The sequence below is a fragment of the Corylus avellana genome, chromosome 3, assembly GCF_965113065.1.
Source record: "Corylus avellana chromosome 3, dhCorAvel1.hap1.2, whole genome shotgun sequence".
NCBI lineage: Eukaryota > Viridiplantae > Streptophyta > Magnoliopsida > Fagales > Betulaceae > Corylus > Corylus avellana.
In genome coordinates, this window is record NC_142492.1 from 34,574,253 (window position 1) to 34,593,603 (window position 19,351).

Consider the following 19,351-nt stretch of genomic DNA (forward strand, 5'->3'; position numbering starts at 1 on the left):
ACTGTATCAATTTAGTGCATTTAGAGGGTGATATTGTCTTTTGCTTTTGGGTAAATTTTTTGGATAAGTTTCCTCTTAAATGTACTAAATGGATGTAATATTATGACAAAAAAGTTAGTCGGTGCTTTTTAATTAAGGCCCCAATTACGCTAAAAATGAATACAAAAAAATTAAATTCCAAGATTTTAAGACTTGAGAGGAAAACAAATAAAAAAATAGAAAGTCACATTAATTACACACGTGAAGTGGTTATTAAAGTCATAATTTCACCAAAAGCTTAATCACCATATTGGCTAAGTTCGTACATTAAAATAATATTTAAATATAAAAAAGAAATCCTACCTAAATTTGTCGTCTTAAGCCTCAGCATCTAATAAGCCGACCCCGTTTAATCTTTTGGTAAAAAAGTCCGGTTGTGATTACCAAAGAGTGAATTTTATTATTGAAGTCTTTTTCTGGCCGAATAAGTTGTCAAAAGCCAAGATTATATGTTATGTTAATACGCAATTAAGAAAAAACTTCATTTTCACATTTCTACACAAGTTTCAATTATCATGCAATTACACTATAAAATTAATTATTTTTTATAAGTTTTTCTATTTTTTTTTTTTTTATAAAAAAAATAGACTTGTTGTCAAGATTAATGTTTGTTTGGTTTAATGGTTTCAAATTTCAAAACACGTGGTTTGGTTTGATGATTTCAAAATGTAATTAATGAAAACATGATTTTTAAAACGCTTATATAAGCGTTTGATTTTTTTTATTTATCTTTTTTACATTTTCACTTATCTACTTCATAAGGCATTGTCCCAGCCAATTGATCTACTATTTCAAGACATAATTCTCCTTTAATGTTATTATCAAAAGATAAAACAAAAAATGATGTGTTTTTTTTTTTTTTTAAGTAGTTTTTAAATAATAGGTCATCCTCACATCAATTTATGCTTATATCGACTAAAACAATAGATTATATGAGATGATGACAATTATAATTTACATAATTAGACTTTGATGCTCTATTCATGGATGACAGCCTTTTTGTGAATCTTTTCCAAATATACCGGATTTTGAGCATTTAAATATTTGCAATATATGATGTGATAATTAATAAGGAGTAATTTTCAGGTAATTATGTAGTTTTTTGCCATGGTAATAGTCATCAATCATCAATCATCAATCATCATCATCGATTTTGCATGAGGTAGCTTTAGTGTGGATAGAGGATTGTCTAAATTTTATAGAAAGTATTGTACTTGCTCAGCATGAGTGATTAGCAGTAGTTTATCTTAAATGCGAATCTTCGCTATTACGACATTGAGTCATCTTAGACCAATAGACAGACCATATTCGTTGATTTACTCTATTATGACAGGTAATAATCTGACCACATATTTTTATATTTTTTTTGTAAAATTTAATATTTTATTTAACGTGTTAACATCATGAGCGTTGCTAGGGCTATAGTAATTTTTACTACAAATTCCTTATAAAATAATGTGGAAATCAACATACATCAATCACTAAAATGTAGATTTTCACGTGGCAGTCCATATGATACTTATCGCATTTTGATGAGACGTGAACTACCATGTGATTTTGTTTTGATGTTTTTATGTATGCCTAAGCATTTCCCTTATTTACCATGAACAATGCAACAAACTCAACTTTTATACAACTCTGGTACAATTAGACTGATGTGGAGTGCTTCTAAACTATTTGATCAACTTTTATTAAAAAAGGCACGTAAATCCAATAGTTTATGGGCCTTCTACAACCCCAATTGTTTATGAGTTATATAAAAGTTGAATTTTTGGATTTACTCTTTCACCATCATGCTTATCTTCATATGATTGGAAAGTTAACAGAAGTGCCAACTTTTATGCTCAATATAGCCCAGCCCATGTACACGTTTTCATTGTTTTACTCACACTCTACGCACTCTTAGGCGGCTCCACTCTTACTATTAAATCAAAATTTAATAATAATTTGTCCAAAATCTAATGGTGAAAATGAATGCCACGTGTCAAAGAGTGAGAAAGTGAGACTATGTGCAGCCATTACTCCTTTCTGATTGACTGTTGTAATTTTTCTTTTTTTTAAAAAAAAAGGGTAGAGCCGAATCCAAAACCATTTCTGCAAATAATTCAAAGACTGGGGATGACTTGGTCATTTAGGATTAAATCCGGTGGTTTCCTGTGTCACTCTGTGCGACGAAACGCATATATACACGCTTCAAATTCCGGAGAGTTTAAACGCTCAAAGTTCACGTGCAGAGCGAAAGAGAAAGAAAAAAAACCAACAATCTCGAAGATCTTCACTTAAAAATAAAAATAAAATAAAATCTTAAAGAGCTTATAATCAATCTTTGGCGGGGATTTTGAATTTCCGTTACAAGAGAGGGAAGTTTGTAACGGTCGAATTTCTCTGTAGCGCGAAAGTTCTTTGCTTCGGCTTCAATGGTGGACCCATCACCTGGTCCTGCCAGCTTCTGGACCCAGGCTAATGCTCTGCTCAGAAAGAACGCCATCTACCAGGTATCCCTCTTCTTTCTCCGAGTTCTGGGAGTAGTTCTAAGTTTCTGGAGAGAGATGAAAATGGTTGATAATTCTGGGTGGTGATTCTATGCTTGTTTCTCTCTTTCTATCTCGTTTGTTAATTATCTTTTGGTTGTTTTGCTTTGTGGGTTCTATTTTGATTACATGGATATCGGTTTATTTTGGTGGATATATTGTTCCCTTTGATGGTTGTCTTTCAAATGGAAGTATTTTATTGAATAAATCGGCTTGCTTATTTCTTAACCGATTTTTTTTTTTTATTGGGTTTCTAAAATGCATGGGCTTCGATTTGTTTAACTTATTTATTTTGGTTATATTTATTATTAGAAAGCAACAACAGCTCAACTGTCCATATGTTTGTGTGCTTCTCAGTGGGCTTTTATAGTTTACACTAAACAGCTTCATATTGAGAACATTTTCTTAGTGATAATATTTTTGTTATCACTTTCAAAATTTTCTTTTTTGCAGAGACGAAATATGAAGGCAAATATTCGGCTCATCGCTTTCCCTTTAATCCTTTGTTTATTGCTTGTTTTCCTTCAAGAATTTGTCAATAGTCAATTGGATAAGGCTTCAAATACTTGTGGCTGTGCTTGTATTGATACAAGGGGAGATGGACAATGTGAGAAAGTTTGTGGGTTTGAATACTCAGATTTGGACCAAGCAGGAACTTGTTCTATTCATAACCCTCCAGAATGGCCTCCTCTGTTACAAATTCCAGCTCCTGAATATCGTGCCGTGAGAACTGATTTTATTCCATTTACAGACTTGCCAAATGAGTCATGCAGAAGTTCAGGGTCCTGTCCAGTTACTTTCCTTTTCACTGGGAATAATCAGTCTCTTGGAGAAAGTATCTCTCTCTCTCTCTTCTGTGTGTTAACATTTTAATTTTGGTTTTCTCATTACTGGGGTTATCAATATTTTGTTTGTAGACCTTAATCTTCATATATTTAGTTTTGGCTGGAAATATGATCACGAGTTCTTTCACTCTGAATGCCTCTGACATAGTTGACAATATAGCCACTAATGTTTCGGTAAGCTGTTTCACTAGTCTTCTTTGCTTTTCACTGGCTTCGTTATGAGCAAGATTGTCATCTAGTATTATTGTGTTGCTTTCTTTTTCTTGGTAATTGTTTCCAGGTATGCTGTTAATTGTCGTTTTCAAAATGTTTCAGGGCTCGGCTTCATATCCTCATACAGACAATTTTCTTGGTCCTGTTTTTGTTTCGGGTGAACCCATCTATAATGTGCAAAGCCAGTGCTCATCAAACTCTACATTTTCTGTTTCTGTTCGGCTATCAATATCATCCACTGAGCTTTTGCAAGAAGGTATACATCCCCTTGCATTTTTAATTCCTCAATAAATTCTTGTTTCTCTCCAGAAAATCTAAGGTGCACGTTCTTTATTGAAAGTTCTTGCTGACACATTAATTCTTGAGCATATGGGGCATGAATACAATGGAGAAACAAGATTGTGTGGCACTTGTGTGTATGTGTGCACATATAGAAGTTTAATATCTTTATTTCATTCAAGTTAGCAAACAACCTTCCTTGATTCAAGCTTTGTTATTTATCAAAAAAAAAAAGGCAATCTGTGATGGAAATAGATAATTATCATACATTCCTTCTTGGAAACCATTGTAGTTTGTCATGCTCGTCATCAAAGATAGAAACTGTTACTTATGATGGGAATAGGCAAAATGAATTTGGGCTTACCTCTGTATACTTCCGTGTACAAAGTCTGCATCTCCTTTTATTCTTTAGCACTTTAATTGATATTGTAATCGAAGATAACTTTTAGTCATTCATTTTTTCCTTGAATCTAGTGGTCAGTTGCATCCAAGGTTTACATTTGTGGCGCAATAGTTCTTCTGAGATTAATGATGAGCTATATAAAGGTTACCGAAAAGGGAATTTGGAGAGGAAGATTAATGAAATCATTGCAGGTTGGTCTACTTGACATCTTTGACTGAATATTTTGATGTGGTTGCAGTAGAGTATCATGTAGGGAACAATACTTATGGCTTTATTTTTTCACAGCTTATGATTTCTTAAACTCAAATGGGAACAGTTTTAATGTGAACATATGGTACAATTCAACCTATAAGAATGACACAGGCTGAACACCAATTGCATTGGCACGCGTTCCACGTTCGGTGAATCTGGTAAATACATAGAACTTGTAAACTTGTTTGGGTTTTCCTCCTTTCATACGAGTAACTATATACATATTGATTTTTCACATGCTTGGCTTTACTTGTAGAAACTTTGTGCATGGCATTTCACATTTGTATCTTGTGTGAATGGTTGTTGAACAATAAAATCTGCAGATACTAAAGAATGGCCTCCTTGTTAGTTACAAATCAAGGGGATAAAAAGATTGACTGCTTAATGGGCATCCATCCTAGACTTCTGCTTGCCAAACCCAGTCTCCTATCTCATTTCTACAAGTTTATAGTCCGAATTTCAAGCATTCTGGTGCAGTTTGTTCCACTTCCATATACATGCCTTCATGTATTCTCTTTCCTTTTTATTTAGATTTTATCCAAAGGGAGATTACATATTTTGTTCCATCTAGGTTGGCTATTAAATGAAAACTTTGCTCGGGTGCCATTTCAAAGTGACGTATCATATTGGTCCTCTGATGCAATGAGAAGTAACGGTTCTCATGCTGTTAGCATCTTTGAGTAAACACTTAGTTTAAGAAGGTAGCTTTTGCTTAGCATTCAGAAGTGTAGGAACATTGACAAGGCAAAAAATGGGAGCTCCTTTTTGAGTTCAATTATGGATTTCCCTATAGTTGACTAATTGCATGCTTTTTTAGTAACAAATGGAATATGTCTCACCTTTTTACAATTAGGGGGAGGTAGTCATCTTCCTGTCAGAGATAACTCCTATAAGGGAACGTGTATCCAAATGTATCTCCAAATGGGAACTATCTTGTTTGCAATAGTTGTTTTGGGCTGTTTTCAGCCAATTGTTTTTGAGCTGCACTCTTGACTGGGTTCATGCTAAGACATACCATATATTGTCCACCGAATGGGCTGCCAAGCCTACTTGGATGTCTGGCTTTCTTGAACCATTTGAGTGGCTTATTTTGGCTCTTTTCTGGAGTTTGTTTGGTAATATCATCTGAAGATTGGCCCTAAGGGTATCACTGCCATTACAATTGGGCTTCAAAATGAAGTATAATGGTAGTTTCATGATTGTTTGACGCCTTTGTTAGGGAGTTTTCTGTTCCATTCTTAAATATGTCCATTACCTGATGTATCTTGGATCTTGGTTTATGTAATCCCATAAAAGATGGGGGTTAATTAAAAGTTAAGATATGTTTATTTTCAGCATCAATAAGCTTTTTTTTTTTTTTTTTTTGGTGTGTGTGTGTGTGTGGGAGGGGGGGGGGGGGGGGGGGGGGGGGAGATGTGTTCAAATACTTTTCCATGCCTTTCAGGATTTTGAATGTTGTACATTTATCTACTTATCTGCATCAAGTGACTTTGTTGGTAACTTGTAAGTTAGCTGCATCAAATGACAAACTATGACAACCACTGAACATTTACAATCCATACATTTACAGGCATCCAATGCCTACCTTCAGTTTTCGCAAGGGCCTGGTACAAAAATGATATTTGAGTTTCTCAAAGAAATGCCCAAACCTGAAACAAAAATCAGGCTGGATTTGTCCTCTCTTCTTGGTACACTCTTCTTTACATGGGTCGTTCTACAACTATTCCCTGTAAGTATGTCAAATGTTCTTCATTTGTCTTAGGATTGTTGCAAATTTTGTAAAAATTATGACACCTATTTCCCAGTTGATAATCTGTTTGGTTGCATGAGTAAACATTTACAAATAGCTATATAATTTTTTTTTTTCAACTAATCATAATTCCTCATGATCTGACAAATGCTTAAGAAATTTTAAGAAACTTTTGTGATGTCTTTTTTGTTGAGTATTAAACCATTATTTGGACTTTCTAATCATGGCATGTTAGAGATGCCTAATTAATTTTCACATTAAAAAGCTTAGAAGAAGTGAAATGAAAGTACAATTTATCTTTGTTTGCAGAAAGAAAAACTTGATGTATGCAATAAAAAATGTTTACAAATGGGTGATGTCTCCAACTCTCTTCAAATGACATGGCTCGAGTTTGGTCAGTCAATTCTTTAGTTTGTTGGGAACACAAGATTCATTTAAGTTTCATTTCTTAAATGTGTCATAATTTTCTTGAAGGTTGACTTCTATATCAACTTCTTTGTATTGTAGACATACCTCTATTATGGTTTAATTGTATGACTTCCTTGTACCCTAGGATCAGAGGTGTGTGATGGCCGCAATTGTGTTAATCCATTTGGGGGAAAATGATTGCTAGCTGAATTTTTAAGTGTTCCGATAGCCAAGTTCAATGATTATGTATAATATCAGATTTGAAAAATAATAGTTAAGACTCCACTAACACCTAGAAGGGGGGTTGAATAGGTGTTCACAATAAAATGCAGAATTTAAAAATTAACAACCATAACCAAACTCAAATATGGAGCAATTTAAAGAATAAAAATTCTGCAGCAGTGAAATAATGCCAAACCACAAAATAATAATCACCACAAAATCAACACAAGGATTTTTGTGACGAAATGGAAACCCCTTGAGCACCTCAAAGGTAAAACCACTATGGGGTAGCCAACTCAGAGAATCATTCCACTATAGAAGAATAAGGATCACAAAAAGTTCGCAATTACAAAACCTTTGAAGTTGAGACTCTCTTGCATAAGACAAGCGTCCCACTTGACTTCTACTGTAATAGCCCCCAAAACGTCTGGAAAATTCTTCTACTTGATCTCCTTTACCGGAAGTCCGATAGGCTTCAATTTTTATTGACAAATGGTTGTGGTTTACAACAAAGACTCTAAGAGAGGAGCAATTGAAAGCATAAAAACCTAAACTTTCTCTCTTAGCACAAGAAGAAAAGTCTATTTTTTCTCTTGAAATATTTCCTCCATTTTCCCACCAAAATCCGTGCTCCAAAAGTCCTTAAATAGACTTGAGAAAGTAACCCTAAAATCATAAAGTCGGTTAACCAAAAAAATGCAGATTTCTGTTGCTCGCTCGTACGAGATTGAAAATCCGTTGCAAATGAGCTATTGTGCCAAAATATCATCTACAGCTTGTCTAGAAGAGATTTCAGATGTGGCATTCTGTGGAAAGTTCGTCTGCAAACTTGTTTGGACGAGTTTGCAATCGAGCCATGTTGTCCAAAATTTATGTGTTTACTTCACAGCCCGTTTTGACCCAATAAAAATTGGAATTGGAAAATTTTCATGACATACAAAGTTGTAGAATTTTGAGTCAGCTTTCCAACGCCACTAAGTTTGCTATAATCGGAGCTCAGAATCAAAAGTTTTGACCACTTTAGTCCAACTGGTCAATATTGACAACATACACAAACTTGAATAAACATGTTTTGGATCAACTTTTTCACCAACTTAACCATAGACTAAAACATACAACCAAATCTTGTTTTGACATTGACTTTGTCAACACTAAAAATCTAACAAGATTGTTGTATAGTAGGAATATTATACATTTTTATTATTCTTATGAGTTATCTTTTTGCTAATCACTCTGCTTTTTGATGTAGGTCATTTTGACATCATTGGTTTATGAGAAACAACAGAAATTGAGAATAATGATGAAAATGCATGGGCTTGGTGATGGGCCTTACTGGATGGTTTCTTATGCTTATTTTCTTCTATTATCTTTGATCTACATGCTATCTTTTGTGATATTTGGGTCAGTCATAGGTAATCTACCTAATACATCCAGTTAACTACATCTTGTTTTGATCCTGGTTCAAGTTCTTTAATGCAGTTCACTTTGCTGCAGGTTTAAAATTCTTCACAATGAATGACTACAGCCTCCAATTTGTGTTTTATTTCATCTTTATAAACTTGCAAATTTCGTTGGCCTTTCCTGTGGCTGCAATGTTTTCAAATATTAAGACTGCTGCAGGTTTGGCCGTAGCTACTTGATTTTATTTTTGATATTGGGTGAAATTTTACTTTTCTGTAGAGGATTGTGAGCTAACATGCATGTCACGATTGAATATTTATGATAACAGTTATTGGCTACGTATGCATCTTTGGAACTGGGCTTTTAGGAGGCTTTCTTTTCCAATTCTTTATTCATGATACATCGTTCCCGAGTAAGTGGTAGATTTTTAAATCGATTATCTGTCATGTTGGTAATGAGGGTTTTCAGACGTACTTTATTTTTATAAGATTCAACAAGAACTATGTTTGGATGGGATTATTTTTCGATTGGGTGGCTTTTCAACGAAGCTAAACTCAATTCTATGCAAAAATAGGAAAGCCTGTTTAGTCATCCCCAAGCAGTGTCGATTTTATTTAGACTTGAGGGAAATGGATGGTGTCAAACAAGCTTTTCAGCAGGGTTCCATGCTGACCCTGCCCTCTCAAAGCATAATCAATCCAAGGCAGGGTGATACTGGCCAACACAAGTATGTGTTGCCAGAGCATGGTCCCTGTTACATTCAATGATAAAAAAAAAAGGTTAAATATGTGCCACATTTTTTGAAAGGCTTCACTGCCATTGTCCTGCTGATTTGCAATAGGTCTTTCCTCCTAGTCCTTTTTACTTAAACCCCAAAAGGATAAATTCTTAATTGTTACCCTGACAAGTTATGTGATAAAATGACAACTATAGGAATTGGGTGGAGTTGGAATAACTGGTTAAAACCTATGCCACTCCAAGATGAGGAAAATTTAGGATGGTTTTTTTGGTATGGTGTAGTCCATTTGTAAATGAGCACAGCTGAGGAGATAGCTCTTTTCACCATTTCTGTCAAGATGAAGAGAAGCACATTTTTCTTCTCTTACCCAATAAAAAAGGAAAAAGAAAATAAAAATACGGAGCCACTTTTTTTTTGTTCCCAAAAAATGAGCAAGTAATGAAGATAAGCTTGGCATGCAAGGTAACAAGATCTATTGCTGGGATTTTTGCCATGTCACAATTATTATTTCTATAATAATTCTCTCAGATTTATCTAAAGGAGTGGAGGATATGATCATCCAAACAATTGTAGTAGTTTCCTGTAAGCCACTGACCAAATGTTGGTTGTAATATCTATTTGTCAGCCTGTTAGCACCTTAAAAGCCAGTATTTGATGCTTTCTTGTGACTATTTTTTTTTTCTATCTTGTCTACTCATTGTGAAACTTATTTTTCATTGTAGGAGGGTGGATCATTGTGATGGAGTTATATCCTGGTTTCTCTCTATATCGTGGGTTATATGAGTTTACAGAAGCTTCCGTTACAGGAAACTATTTGGATACTCATGGAATGCGGTGGGGAGACTTGAGTAATAACATGAATGGGATGAAAGAGGTCTTGATTATCATGGTTGTTGAGTGGTTGGTGGTGATTTTTCTTTTTGTTGCATATTATATAGGCCAAGTTGTGTCATCAGGAAGTGGAAAAAGTCGTCTATTTTTCTTGCAAAGCTTTCGAAAGAAACGTCCATCTTTTTGGACGTCTAGTTTGCAACAGCAGGGATCTAAAGTTTTTCTTCAGATAGATAAATCCGATGTCAGTCAAGAAGTGATTTTTTTTCCCTAAATTATACACTTAGTCTTCATTTATTGATATAGTTCTGATGGGAATTTATAAGCCCTCAGTGCATAGCCTGAAATGCTGGTCTATCCGCTGGCCTCAGCGGGGTTGTTACATGTTTTATTGGATGCTTGTCTTTTCTTCAAGATTTAAATCATTGTGATTGAAAGGAAGATTACCATATAAAGCGTTGATTAAATAAGAACTTTCTAGGCGGGACTTGTGAGTTGGATTATATCTTTCTACTTTATCGGTAAATTTATGAGATGGTTACCTCTCTTATGTCTTCCAAGTTATGATTTTAATGTTTCTCAAATTGGGGTGGGCTTAACTACACAATATTAATGATTTTCACTTTTTTTTGTTTCTGTAGAGGGAGAAGGTCAACCAGCTGCTACTCGAACCAAACTCGAGTCATGCCATCATCGTTGACAACCTCAAAAAAGTGTATCCAGGAAAGGATGGAAACCCAGCAAAATTTGCAGTGAGAGGTTTATCTCTTGCCTTGCCTCGAGGGGAGTGTTTTGGTATGCTTGGCCCCAACGGTGCTGGCAAGACTACTTTTATTAGTATGGTCTGTACAAAATGCTCTTTTGCTCTTCAAATTATATACACAATTCTCAAAAAGTCTCATGTTTTCTTATAAGTGGGATCATCAAAGTTTCATAGGAAAATGCTTTGAAATTTTTTGTTTTTAAGCATGCCGTTCATTTCATCCTATCCATCAAATGTTTAAATGATTAGTGGTGATTTGGTCATTTGGTCGCTTATTTTAATAAATGAGTAGTGATCTTTAATTGGTTGCCCTTGCCTTATTTTTACTTCTCTATGACATCCTTGCAGCCTTCACTGTGAAGGTTTGTTAAATGGGGTTAATTTAATCTTCATGTTTTGGCATATTTTCTTGCCATATTAGTAACACATTTCCTCATGCAATTTCTGAGTTATTCAATAGTCCACATGTGTCCATTAACAGATGATCGGTCTTACAAAGCCATCCTCTGGAACAGCATATGTTGACGGTCTGGATATAGAGACTCATATGGAGGGAATCTATACCAATATGGGTGTATGCCCACAACATGAGTAAGCTAGTTTTCTCCTCTTCAAGAAAGCAACTCTCTTTCTTTTTTGTCCTCTCTCTCTCTCTCTTTAAAAGTAAAATTCCTAATATATTTTTTCTTTGGCAATTTTAGCCTGCTCTGGGAAACTCTAACAGGAAGGGAGCACTTACTATTTTATGGAAGACTGAAGAACGTCAAAGGTTCTGCCTTAACACGAGTAAGTAGACGTCTTGTTTGATTCAATATTGTCATGAGAGGGTTCATTAGCATTTGAGAGCGATTGAAACTCACAAAGAAAATTTAGCATGCCCTTGTAGTTTTTTGTTTTTATAAAATCAAGAAATAAATATTTGATTTGACAAATCATCATTGAAACTAGTTTATAAGTTGTAGTTTCGATTATTATCCTTAAAAAGTTCATTAAGGAGCAGCATGAGCAACCCTTAAGTTTTGTAGCCCTTTTTGCAGAACTCTTGACTTCCTATTTTCTACTGCCATTTTGTTGCTGCAGGCAGTGGAAGAATCTCTAAGGAGTGTCAACCTTCTTAACGGAGGGGTTGCTGATAGACAAGCTGGGAAATATAGTGGAGGTATGAAGAGGAGGCTTAGTGTTGCTATTTCATTGATTGGTGATCCCAAAGTAAGTTTCATCTCTGATCAATCTACTTCACCATATGAGAAATGTTTAGGATAGGGAAGCTCTGTTCTTCTACTTGTGGTCTAATTCTTGGAATTTTCAAGGTTGTTTATATGGATGAGCCCAGTACTGGCTTAGATCCAGCTTCAAGAAACAATTTATGGAATGTTGTGAAGCGCGCAAAGCAAGACCGGGCAATAATTCTCACCAGTGAACTGTGTGTGTGTGTGTGTGTGTATGTACTTGTAGAATTTGAATCACCAGAAACTCTTAACTGCAGGTGCTATAGATAGAAGTAACCTATTATATACTGGGTGTATATTGTCCCATCCTAGTTAAATTCTGCACATTTTCTTATGAGAGAACAGCATAACAGCACCTCATTAATTTACTGATAGAAATTGTTTTTTGTATTTTCAGCACATTCCATGGAAGAGGCAGAGGTTTTGTGTGATCGATTAGGAATTTTTGTAGATGGCAGCTTGCAGTGCGTAGGAAATCCTAAAGAGGTATCTTAACTTTAATATTATATCCTCCATATTATGTTGGCTCCATTTCAAGTACTCTTCATCTTATTTATATCCTCCAACAAATGCACACCATGGTTATATCTTGTGCACCTCCTTCCCTGCAGGCGTGCTCTATGCATTGCTTTTTTTTCTTCTTCTTTTTTTTTTTCCCATCAAACGATTCTTAGTGGAGTATTTTCCAATGATTTGTGTAGATGGACAAAATTCTATGTTTTAACGAGGGACAAGGATAGGGATGCAGCAACCCCCCTAAAGAAAGGAACATGAAACACAACTACATATGTTTGTTTTTCTGAATATTGTTTTGTATGCATAACAATGGGAAGTAAAATTGTGTGAAAAAATTAGTATCTACTTTTCTTGACAAAATGCATAAGGTCTTCATTATTCATCTTTTTCTAATTGAATGAAGGTGAAAGGGGTGTGTCTTCATTTTTTCAAACCAAAGCTATTTGCACTGTACTAAAGCAATTTCATACAACATTTTGTTGACTTACAGTTGAAATTTTCTTGAGAGCTAGATTGTAGCAATTTCAGCCAAATTTGAAGTAGGTGATTTTTCAGTAACACTTGGTATTCCAATGGTGTTTGATAGCTTATAGGTAGATATGGAGGATCTTATGTGTTTACAATGACAACATCTTCGGATCATGAGGAAGATGTAGAGAAGATGGTGAGGAATCTCTCCCCAAATGCTAACAAGATATACCTCCTCTCTGGAACCCAGAAGTTTGAGCTGCCTAAACATGAGATCAGAATTGCTGATGTATTCCATGCAGTGGAGAATGCAAAAAGCAGGTTCATAGTATTTGCATGGGGTCTGGCTGACACCACATTGGAGGATGTTTTCATCAAGGTTGCCCGTGGGGCGCAAACATTCAACGTGTTCTCGTGACCGTCCGATTTGTTCATCGATAATTTCATGTTACTTGGATCTCAGAATTGGTATTGATAGTAGGCTTCCTCTATGGATTGGCATGCAGCTGAATCTGATCATGTTGTTGTTACCATCTCATCGTGTATATGTTTTTCTATTTTCCTTTTCTCCTGGGGAACTTTTTTTAGATATTTGTACACATACATTCTTTATAGAAAGTAATCAAAGTCGTATCATTTTTAAAGGCAAATATATATATATAGTCCTTTTAATGTCATTTTTTATTTTAGTAAGTAATTTCACTCTATTAGCTAAGAACTGATTTGTAGCTAATTTCTACAAATGAGTATAATAAAGTGACATGTATTCTTAAAGCATGTGAGAATCACATTTTATTTTTAAAAAAATAGGGTAAAGTCCACTTAACCCTCTCAAACTACCAGCCCAATGACAATCTATTTTTCAAACTATCAATTGCGACAATTTACCCCCCAAACTACTAAAACAATGACAATGTACCCTCCAATGCTAGCAAAATGACGAAATTACTACTATAAAATTTTTAATAAGACAAAAATACCCTTAAAATTTTAAAAAAATAAATAAATTATAGTATTTTTGTTTTTATTTTAGTAAGGGTAATTTTGTCATTTTGTTAAAATTAGGGGTACATTGTCATTGTTTTGATAGGTTGGGGGGTAAATTGTCGCAATTGATAGTTTAGGTTGTAGATTGTCATTGGGGTGGTAGTTTAAGGGAGTTAAGTGGACTTTACCCAAAAAAATATGAAGGGCTTGGCAATTTATTAGATTGATTCTTAGGATTCAATTTATTAGATCAATTTTTTTTTTTTTTTTTTTAAGAATTGATTCAAGGGTTAGATAGAATTGTTACGTCAACATTGTGGGATATTTGAAGTTACTCTTATTTTATTTTACAGATGTGACATTGCAAATCCGGTCTTGTTAAAGAGTAACCACAATTATCTCACCAAGGTGTATTTTTCAATTTGGGATAATCTTGCCAATTTGTGATAACACGATTTGAGAGAGATCGCAGGGATATCCGTTGTAAAAATTTGAACCCACATCTTAATACATGTCTTAACTACTTAAAATTTTTTTTTCTGGGCCATTAAACCACCTCTCTTAATCGAATGACAATTTTTTTTTTTTTTTTTTTGTTAGATGAATAAGCAACTTCATTAAAAGCTCAAAACCAAAAACACCAAAGCACCAATTACAAGCCACCAGCTAGCACAACCTCACAAGGCTAACAAACCAAACTAAACCAGAAACAAACTGCAGAAAAAGAAACCACTAAAACCAACAAATCAAATCCCCAAACCCAAAGTATCACTAAAAACAGACCCTACAAAAGGCCTAAAAGCAAAGCCTCACAGAGACCATATCCCATAAGACTATCAGAAAAAAAAAAACAACACAAAACAAGCGGGCCACAACCACAGCCAGATCAGCAAAGCACTTCTGCAGAAAGATTCTACAAAGGGCAAAACACAAGGTTCTCCTTATTTTTTGGAACCTTCTTTTCCCAACTACTCTGTTTCGGATTTCCCACAAAATTTTCTTCAACAATTGCTCCTCTATTTTTGGATGACCTGACGTATGACAAATTTTAGCAGTAGAGGATGTTAACTCGATGAATAGTGCGAGGAACATGGAGAGGGATGGTAGTTGAGGGGTACGAGTACTCTTCTCTTTACTTTATAGTAATTCCCGCCACTCTTAACGGCTAGCTTCCAATAGCCTATAGCCCAAGAGCCAAGAGGCATATGCCAAACCCTTCGTTCTGCTCTTGATAAATGCTGCTACTCTTTTTTGTTCAAGGCCCTTGAGTACACATAGATGCAATAACATTCGTACCCAAATATATGGAAATGGAACGCCAATTGTTAAATCTACTTCACTCGACCCTGCACATAAAACAAATCAAGCAGGTTCACGCCCTGATTGTCATAAATTATCCTACTCTTACTACAGATTTCGTTAAGAGTTTACTTCGTTCGTCTATTGTTGTCTATGCTCGCAACGTGTTTGATAAGATTCCTCACCCAAATCAGGTTCTTTATAATTCCCTTATTTCAACATACTCCAAGCTTTCATTGAACAAAAACGCTTTAGAAGTGTTTGTTTTGATGCATGGTAGTGGCACCCGGGTGGTAGGTTCCACAGTTGCACCCGTTATGAAGTCGTGCACTTCTTTGTTGGCTGTTGAATTAGCGAAAGAAATTCATTCATTGGTCGTAAAACGTGGGTTCAGTTCGGATGTTTTTGTTCAGACTCCTTTGATGGATTTTTATGCTAAAACGTGTGATATAGAATCAGCAAAGAAAGTTTTTGATGGGATTTTTATGAAGGATCCGATCTGTTATAATTGTTTGATTTCCGGGTATTCCAAGTCTGGTGATGTTATAGCAGCACGGCGGCTGTTTGATGAGATGTCCGAGAGAACTGTTGTTTCGTGGAATTCTATGATTTCTTGCTATGCAAACAATGGGTATTATCATGAGGGTTTGAGTATTTTTGAGAGGATGCGGGCTGAGGAATGTAGCCCCAATGAAATCAGTGTAACCACTGTGCTCTCTATATGTGCGAAGCTTAGGGATTTGGAAACGGGGTTGAGAGTTAAAAAGTTTATTGACGAGAACAATTTTCATTTGAATATGATAGCATCTACTGCATTGTTGGAAATGTATGTGAAATGTGGGGCTATTGACGATGCACGTCTTGAGTTTGACTGCATGGACAGAAGAGATGTTGTTACATGGAGTGCCATGATTGCTGGTTATGCCCAAAATGGGAAACCGAGTGAGGCCTTGGAGCTCTTTGAACGCATGAAAAATGAACCAATTGAACCTAATGATGTTGCACTTGTAAGTGTTCTATCTGCTTGCTCTCAATTGGGCTCAGTGGGAGCTGGTGAGCGCATTGGTAACTATGTAGAGAGTCGAGGTTTTATCTTCAATGTTTATGTGGCCTCTGCACTATTGGATATGTACTCCAAGTGCGGGAATATTAGTAAAGCTCGTCAAATATTCAATAAGATGCCTCACAAAGATGTTGTTAGTTGGAATTCATTGATTGCTGGTCTAGCAGCCAATGGTTTTGCTGAGGATGCGATTAATCTTTATGAGAAAATGAAAGAAATGAGAGTTATACCAGATGATATAACATTTGTGGGGGTATTGACTGCTTGCACCCATGCAGGCCTTATTGAATTGGGGCTTGAGTTTTTCAGAAGCATGAAATTGGATTATGATATTACACCAACTATAGAACATTATGCTTGTATTGTTGACCTCTTTTGTAGATCTGGGAGACTGAAAGAGGCCCATGAGTTCATATGTATAATGGAAGTGGAGCCTAATGTTGTGATATGGGGCACCTTACTCAGTGCTTCTAGAATCCATTCAAATGCAGAGCTTGCAGAGCTCTCAGTCAAGAAGTTACTAGAGCTCGAGCCTGAGAACTCTGGGAACTATGTCCTTCTTTCGAACATATATGCAAGTGCAGGCAGATGGCAAGAATCCTTGAGGGTGCGGAATTTGATGAAAATTAACAGAGTGCAGAAAACCACTGGGTGTAGTTGGATAGAAATGGATAATAAAGTGCATAAGTTTTTAGTTTGCGACACATCCCATGCTAGATCTAATGAAGTTTATCACATTGTTGATGGGCTGGCAATGCAGTTGACTTCGGCAAGTTATAATTTAAATTCTGACTTAGAATTTTGATGATGTTCATAGTAGAAACCAGTAAATGCCTGCTAACACAGTTGGAGAAGTATGGTGGAGCTTAGTACCACAGACCTCAGTTTAAATCTCAGCTTGGGCTTGGAGATCCTTCTCTCTTGCTTGTGGTCCAAACAAAAGAAAAGATGTCCGGGAAAAGTTACGGTAACCTGTTTTCTTTCTTATGTTGTATCTTGATTTAAATGGCAATAATGCACTGAACAGACTGGAATTTTCCAGTTGCCTGGCCTTTCAAGGCATATTTGTAATAGTATTCAAACTTATCAAATTTTTGGCTAAATTGTAGAAACATCCTCATGGAAACAAGTCTTCATTTGCAAAGCAGAATCACCTTATCTAATTTTGGGCTGATTTGGCGTGGTGGCTTCAGATTAGATGGTTTCTACAAATTTTACAATGCATCGAAAGCAATGGATTACTCCATCATCTAATTAGGGCAAATTTTTGTTTGTTTGTTAATATTATATCTATGTTTTTCGCAAATGTCAACGGTAGAACTTGCATGCTGGTATAGAATTATTTACTGGAACCCCATTATTTCACATCCAAGGTTGAGCTATTCCTGATTGTTTGGTGAAATATTATTTTACTACTTAAATTTTATTTGGCATGTAGCAACAAACTTGACCTGTTCCCTACTTAAGCCATCACATGATATACAGCATGATATTGGATGTGATAATATATGACGTGTCAATCCACTGAGTGTATGAAATGATTATTTCCCTCTGTTTGCTTCTATAGTAATATGCTTCAGAAGCAAGCAATCAGTTCTATATTCATATTTATGTGACTGATGTTTTCTCAGAAACTGTTAGATTTTGGCTAACATCTCGCTGCACCTACTTATGTATTGGATGGTCCGAATTTCCCCCTCCCCCACCAAAAAAAAATAAGCTCTTTCCAAGAAACTACTTATTTTTGTATTGTTTGATCATGGAGATCGCGGAGTGTTCAACTTTTTATAGATTTCACTTTTTATTTGTCTAGGAGATTTTTATAATCTTAGTTCAAAGGTGATAATAATTCATGCAACATCAATAGATTTGTTGAATATAAGAGATCAGAATAATGAGTTTTTCTTCGAAATGGCTTAGATCCAGCTTCAAAAAACAATTTATGGAATGTTGTGAAGTGCGCAAAGCAAGACCGGGCAATCATTCTCACCAGTAAACTCTCTCTCTCTTAACTGCAGTGCTATAGATAGAAGTAACCTATTATATACTTGGTGTATATTGTCCCATCCTAGTTAAATTCTGCACATTTTCTTATGAGAGAACAGCATAACGGCACTTTTTACCTCATTAATTTACTGATAGAAATTGTTTTTGTATTTTCAGCACATTCCATGGAAGAGGCAGAGGTTTTGTGTGATCGATTAGGAATTTTTGTAGATGGCAGCTTGCAATGCATAGGAAATCCTAAAGAGTTATCTTAGCTTTAATATTATATCCTCCATGTTATGTTGGCTACTGGCTCCATTTCAAGTACTCTTCATCTTATTTGTATCCTCCAACACTTGCACAAGATCTCTTGTGCCCTTTCTCTTTTCTTGTTAAAAGAATGGTGCATAAAAATTTTAGTGGACAAAATTCTGAGTTTTAACGAGGGACAGGGATTGGGATGCAGCAACCCCATAAAAATTTTCTTCCTAGTGGAGTATTTTCCAATGATTTGTATAAATGGACAAAATTCTATGTTTTAACGAGGGACAAGGATAGGGATGCAGCAACCCCCCAAAAGAAAGGAACATGAAACACAACTACATATGTTTTTTTTCTTTCTGAATATTGTTTTGTATGCAAAACAATGGGAAGTAAAATAGTGTGAAAAAATCAATATTTACTTTCCTTGACAAAATGCATAAGGTCTTCATTATTCATCTTTTTCTAATTGAATGGAGGTGTAAGTGTTGTGTCTTCAAGGGTCTGACGAGTCATTTTCAAACCAAAGCTATTTGCACTGTACCAAATCAATTTCATATAACATTTTGTTGATTGAAATTTTCTTCTGAGCTAGGGTTTAGCAATTTCAGCCAAATTTGAAGTAGATGATTTTTCAGTAACACTTTGTATTCCAATGGTGTTCGATAGCTTATAGGTAGATATGGAGGGTAGATATGGAGGATCTTATGTGTTTTCAATGACAACATCTTCGGATCATGAGGAAGATGTAGAGAAGATGGTGAGGCATCTCTCCCCAAATGCTAACAAGATATACCTCCTATCTGGAGCTCAGAAGCTTGAGCTGCCTAAACATGAGATCAGAATTGCTGATGTATTCCACGCAG

The 19,351-nt window shown here is 35.4% G+C and overlaps 1 protein-coding gene and 1 pseudogene across 3 annotated transcripts; both read left to right on the forward strand.

Moving 5' to 3' along the window:
• The first annotated feature begins 2,456 nt into the window (after positions 1-2,456).
• On the forward strand, positions 2,457-13,516 carry LOC132173779 (ABC transporter A family member 7-like; annotated as a pseudogene).
• A 1,211-nt stretch (positions 13,517-14,727) lies between these two features.
• On the forward strand, positions 14,728-19,351 carry LOC132173780 (pentatricopeptide repeat-containing protein At1g08070, chloroplastic). Of its 3 annotated transcripts, none has more exons than XM_088514288.1 (3): positions 14,728-18,230; positions 18,402-18,489; positions 19,174-19,351. In XM_088514288.1, exon 1 carries the CDS (start codon positions 15,181-15,183, stop codon positions 17,041-17,043), a length of 1,863 nt encoding a protein of 620 aa, XP_088370414.1. In that variant the 5' UTR covers positions 14,728-15,180; the 3' UTR covers positions 17,044-18,230; positions 18,402-18,489; positions 19,174-19,351. The 3 variants fall into 3 exon arrangements, with proteins under 3 accessions (XP_088370414.1, XP_088370413.1, XP_088370412.1); XM_088514287.1 differs by having other exon boundaries at positions 14,728-17,205; positions 17,348-18,230; positions 18,402-19,351; XM_088514286.1 differs by having other exon boundaries at positions 18,402-19,351.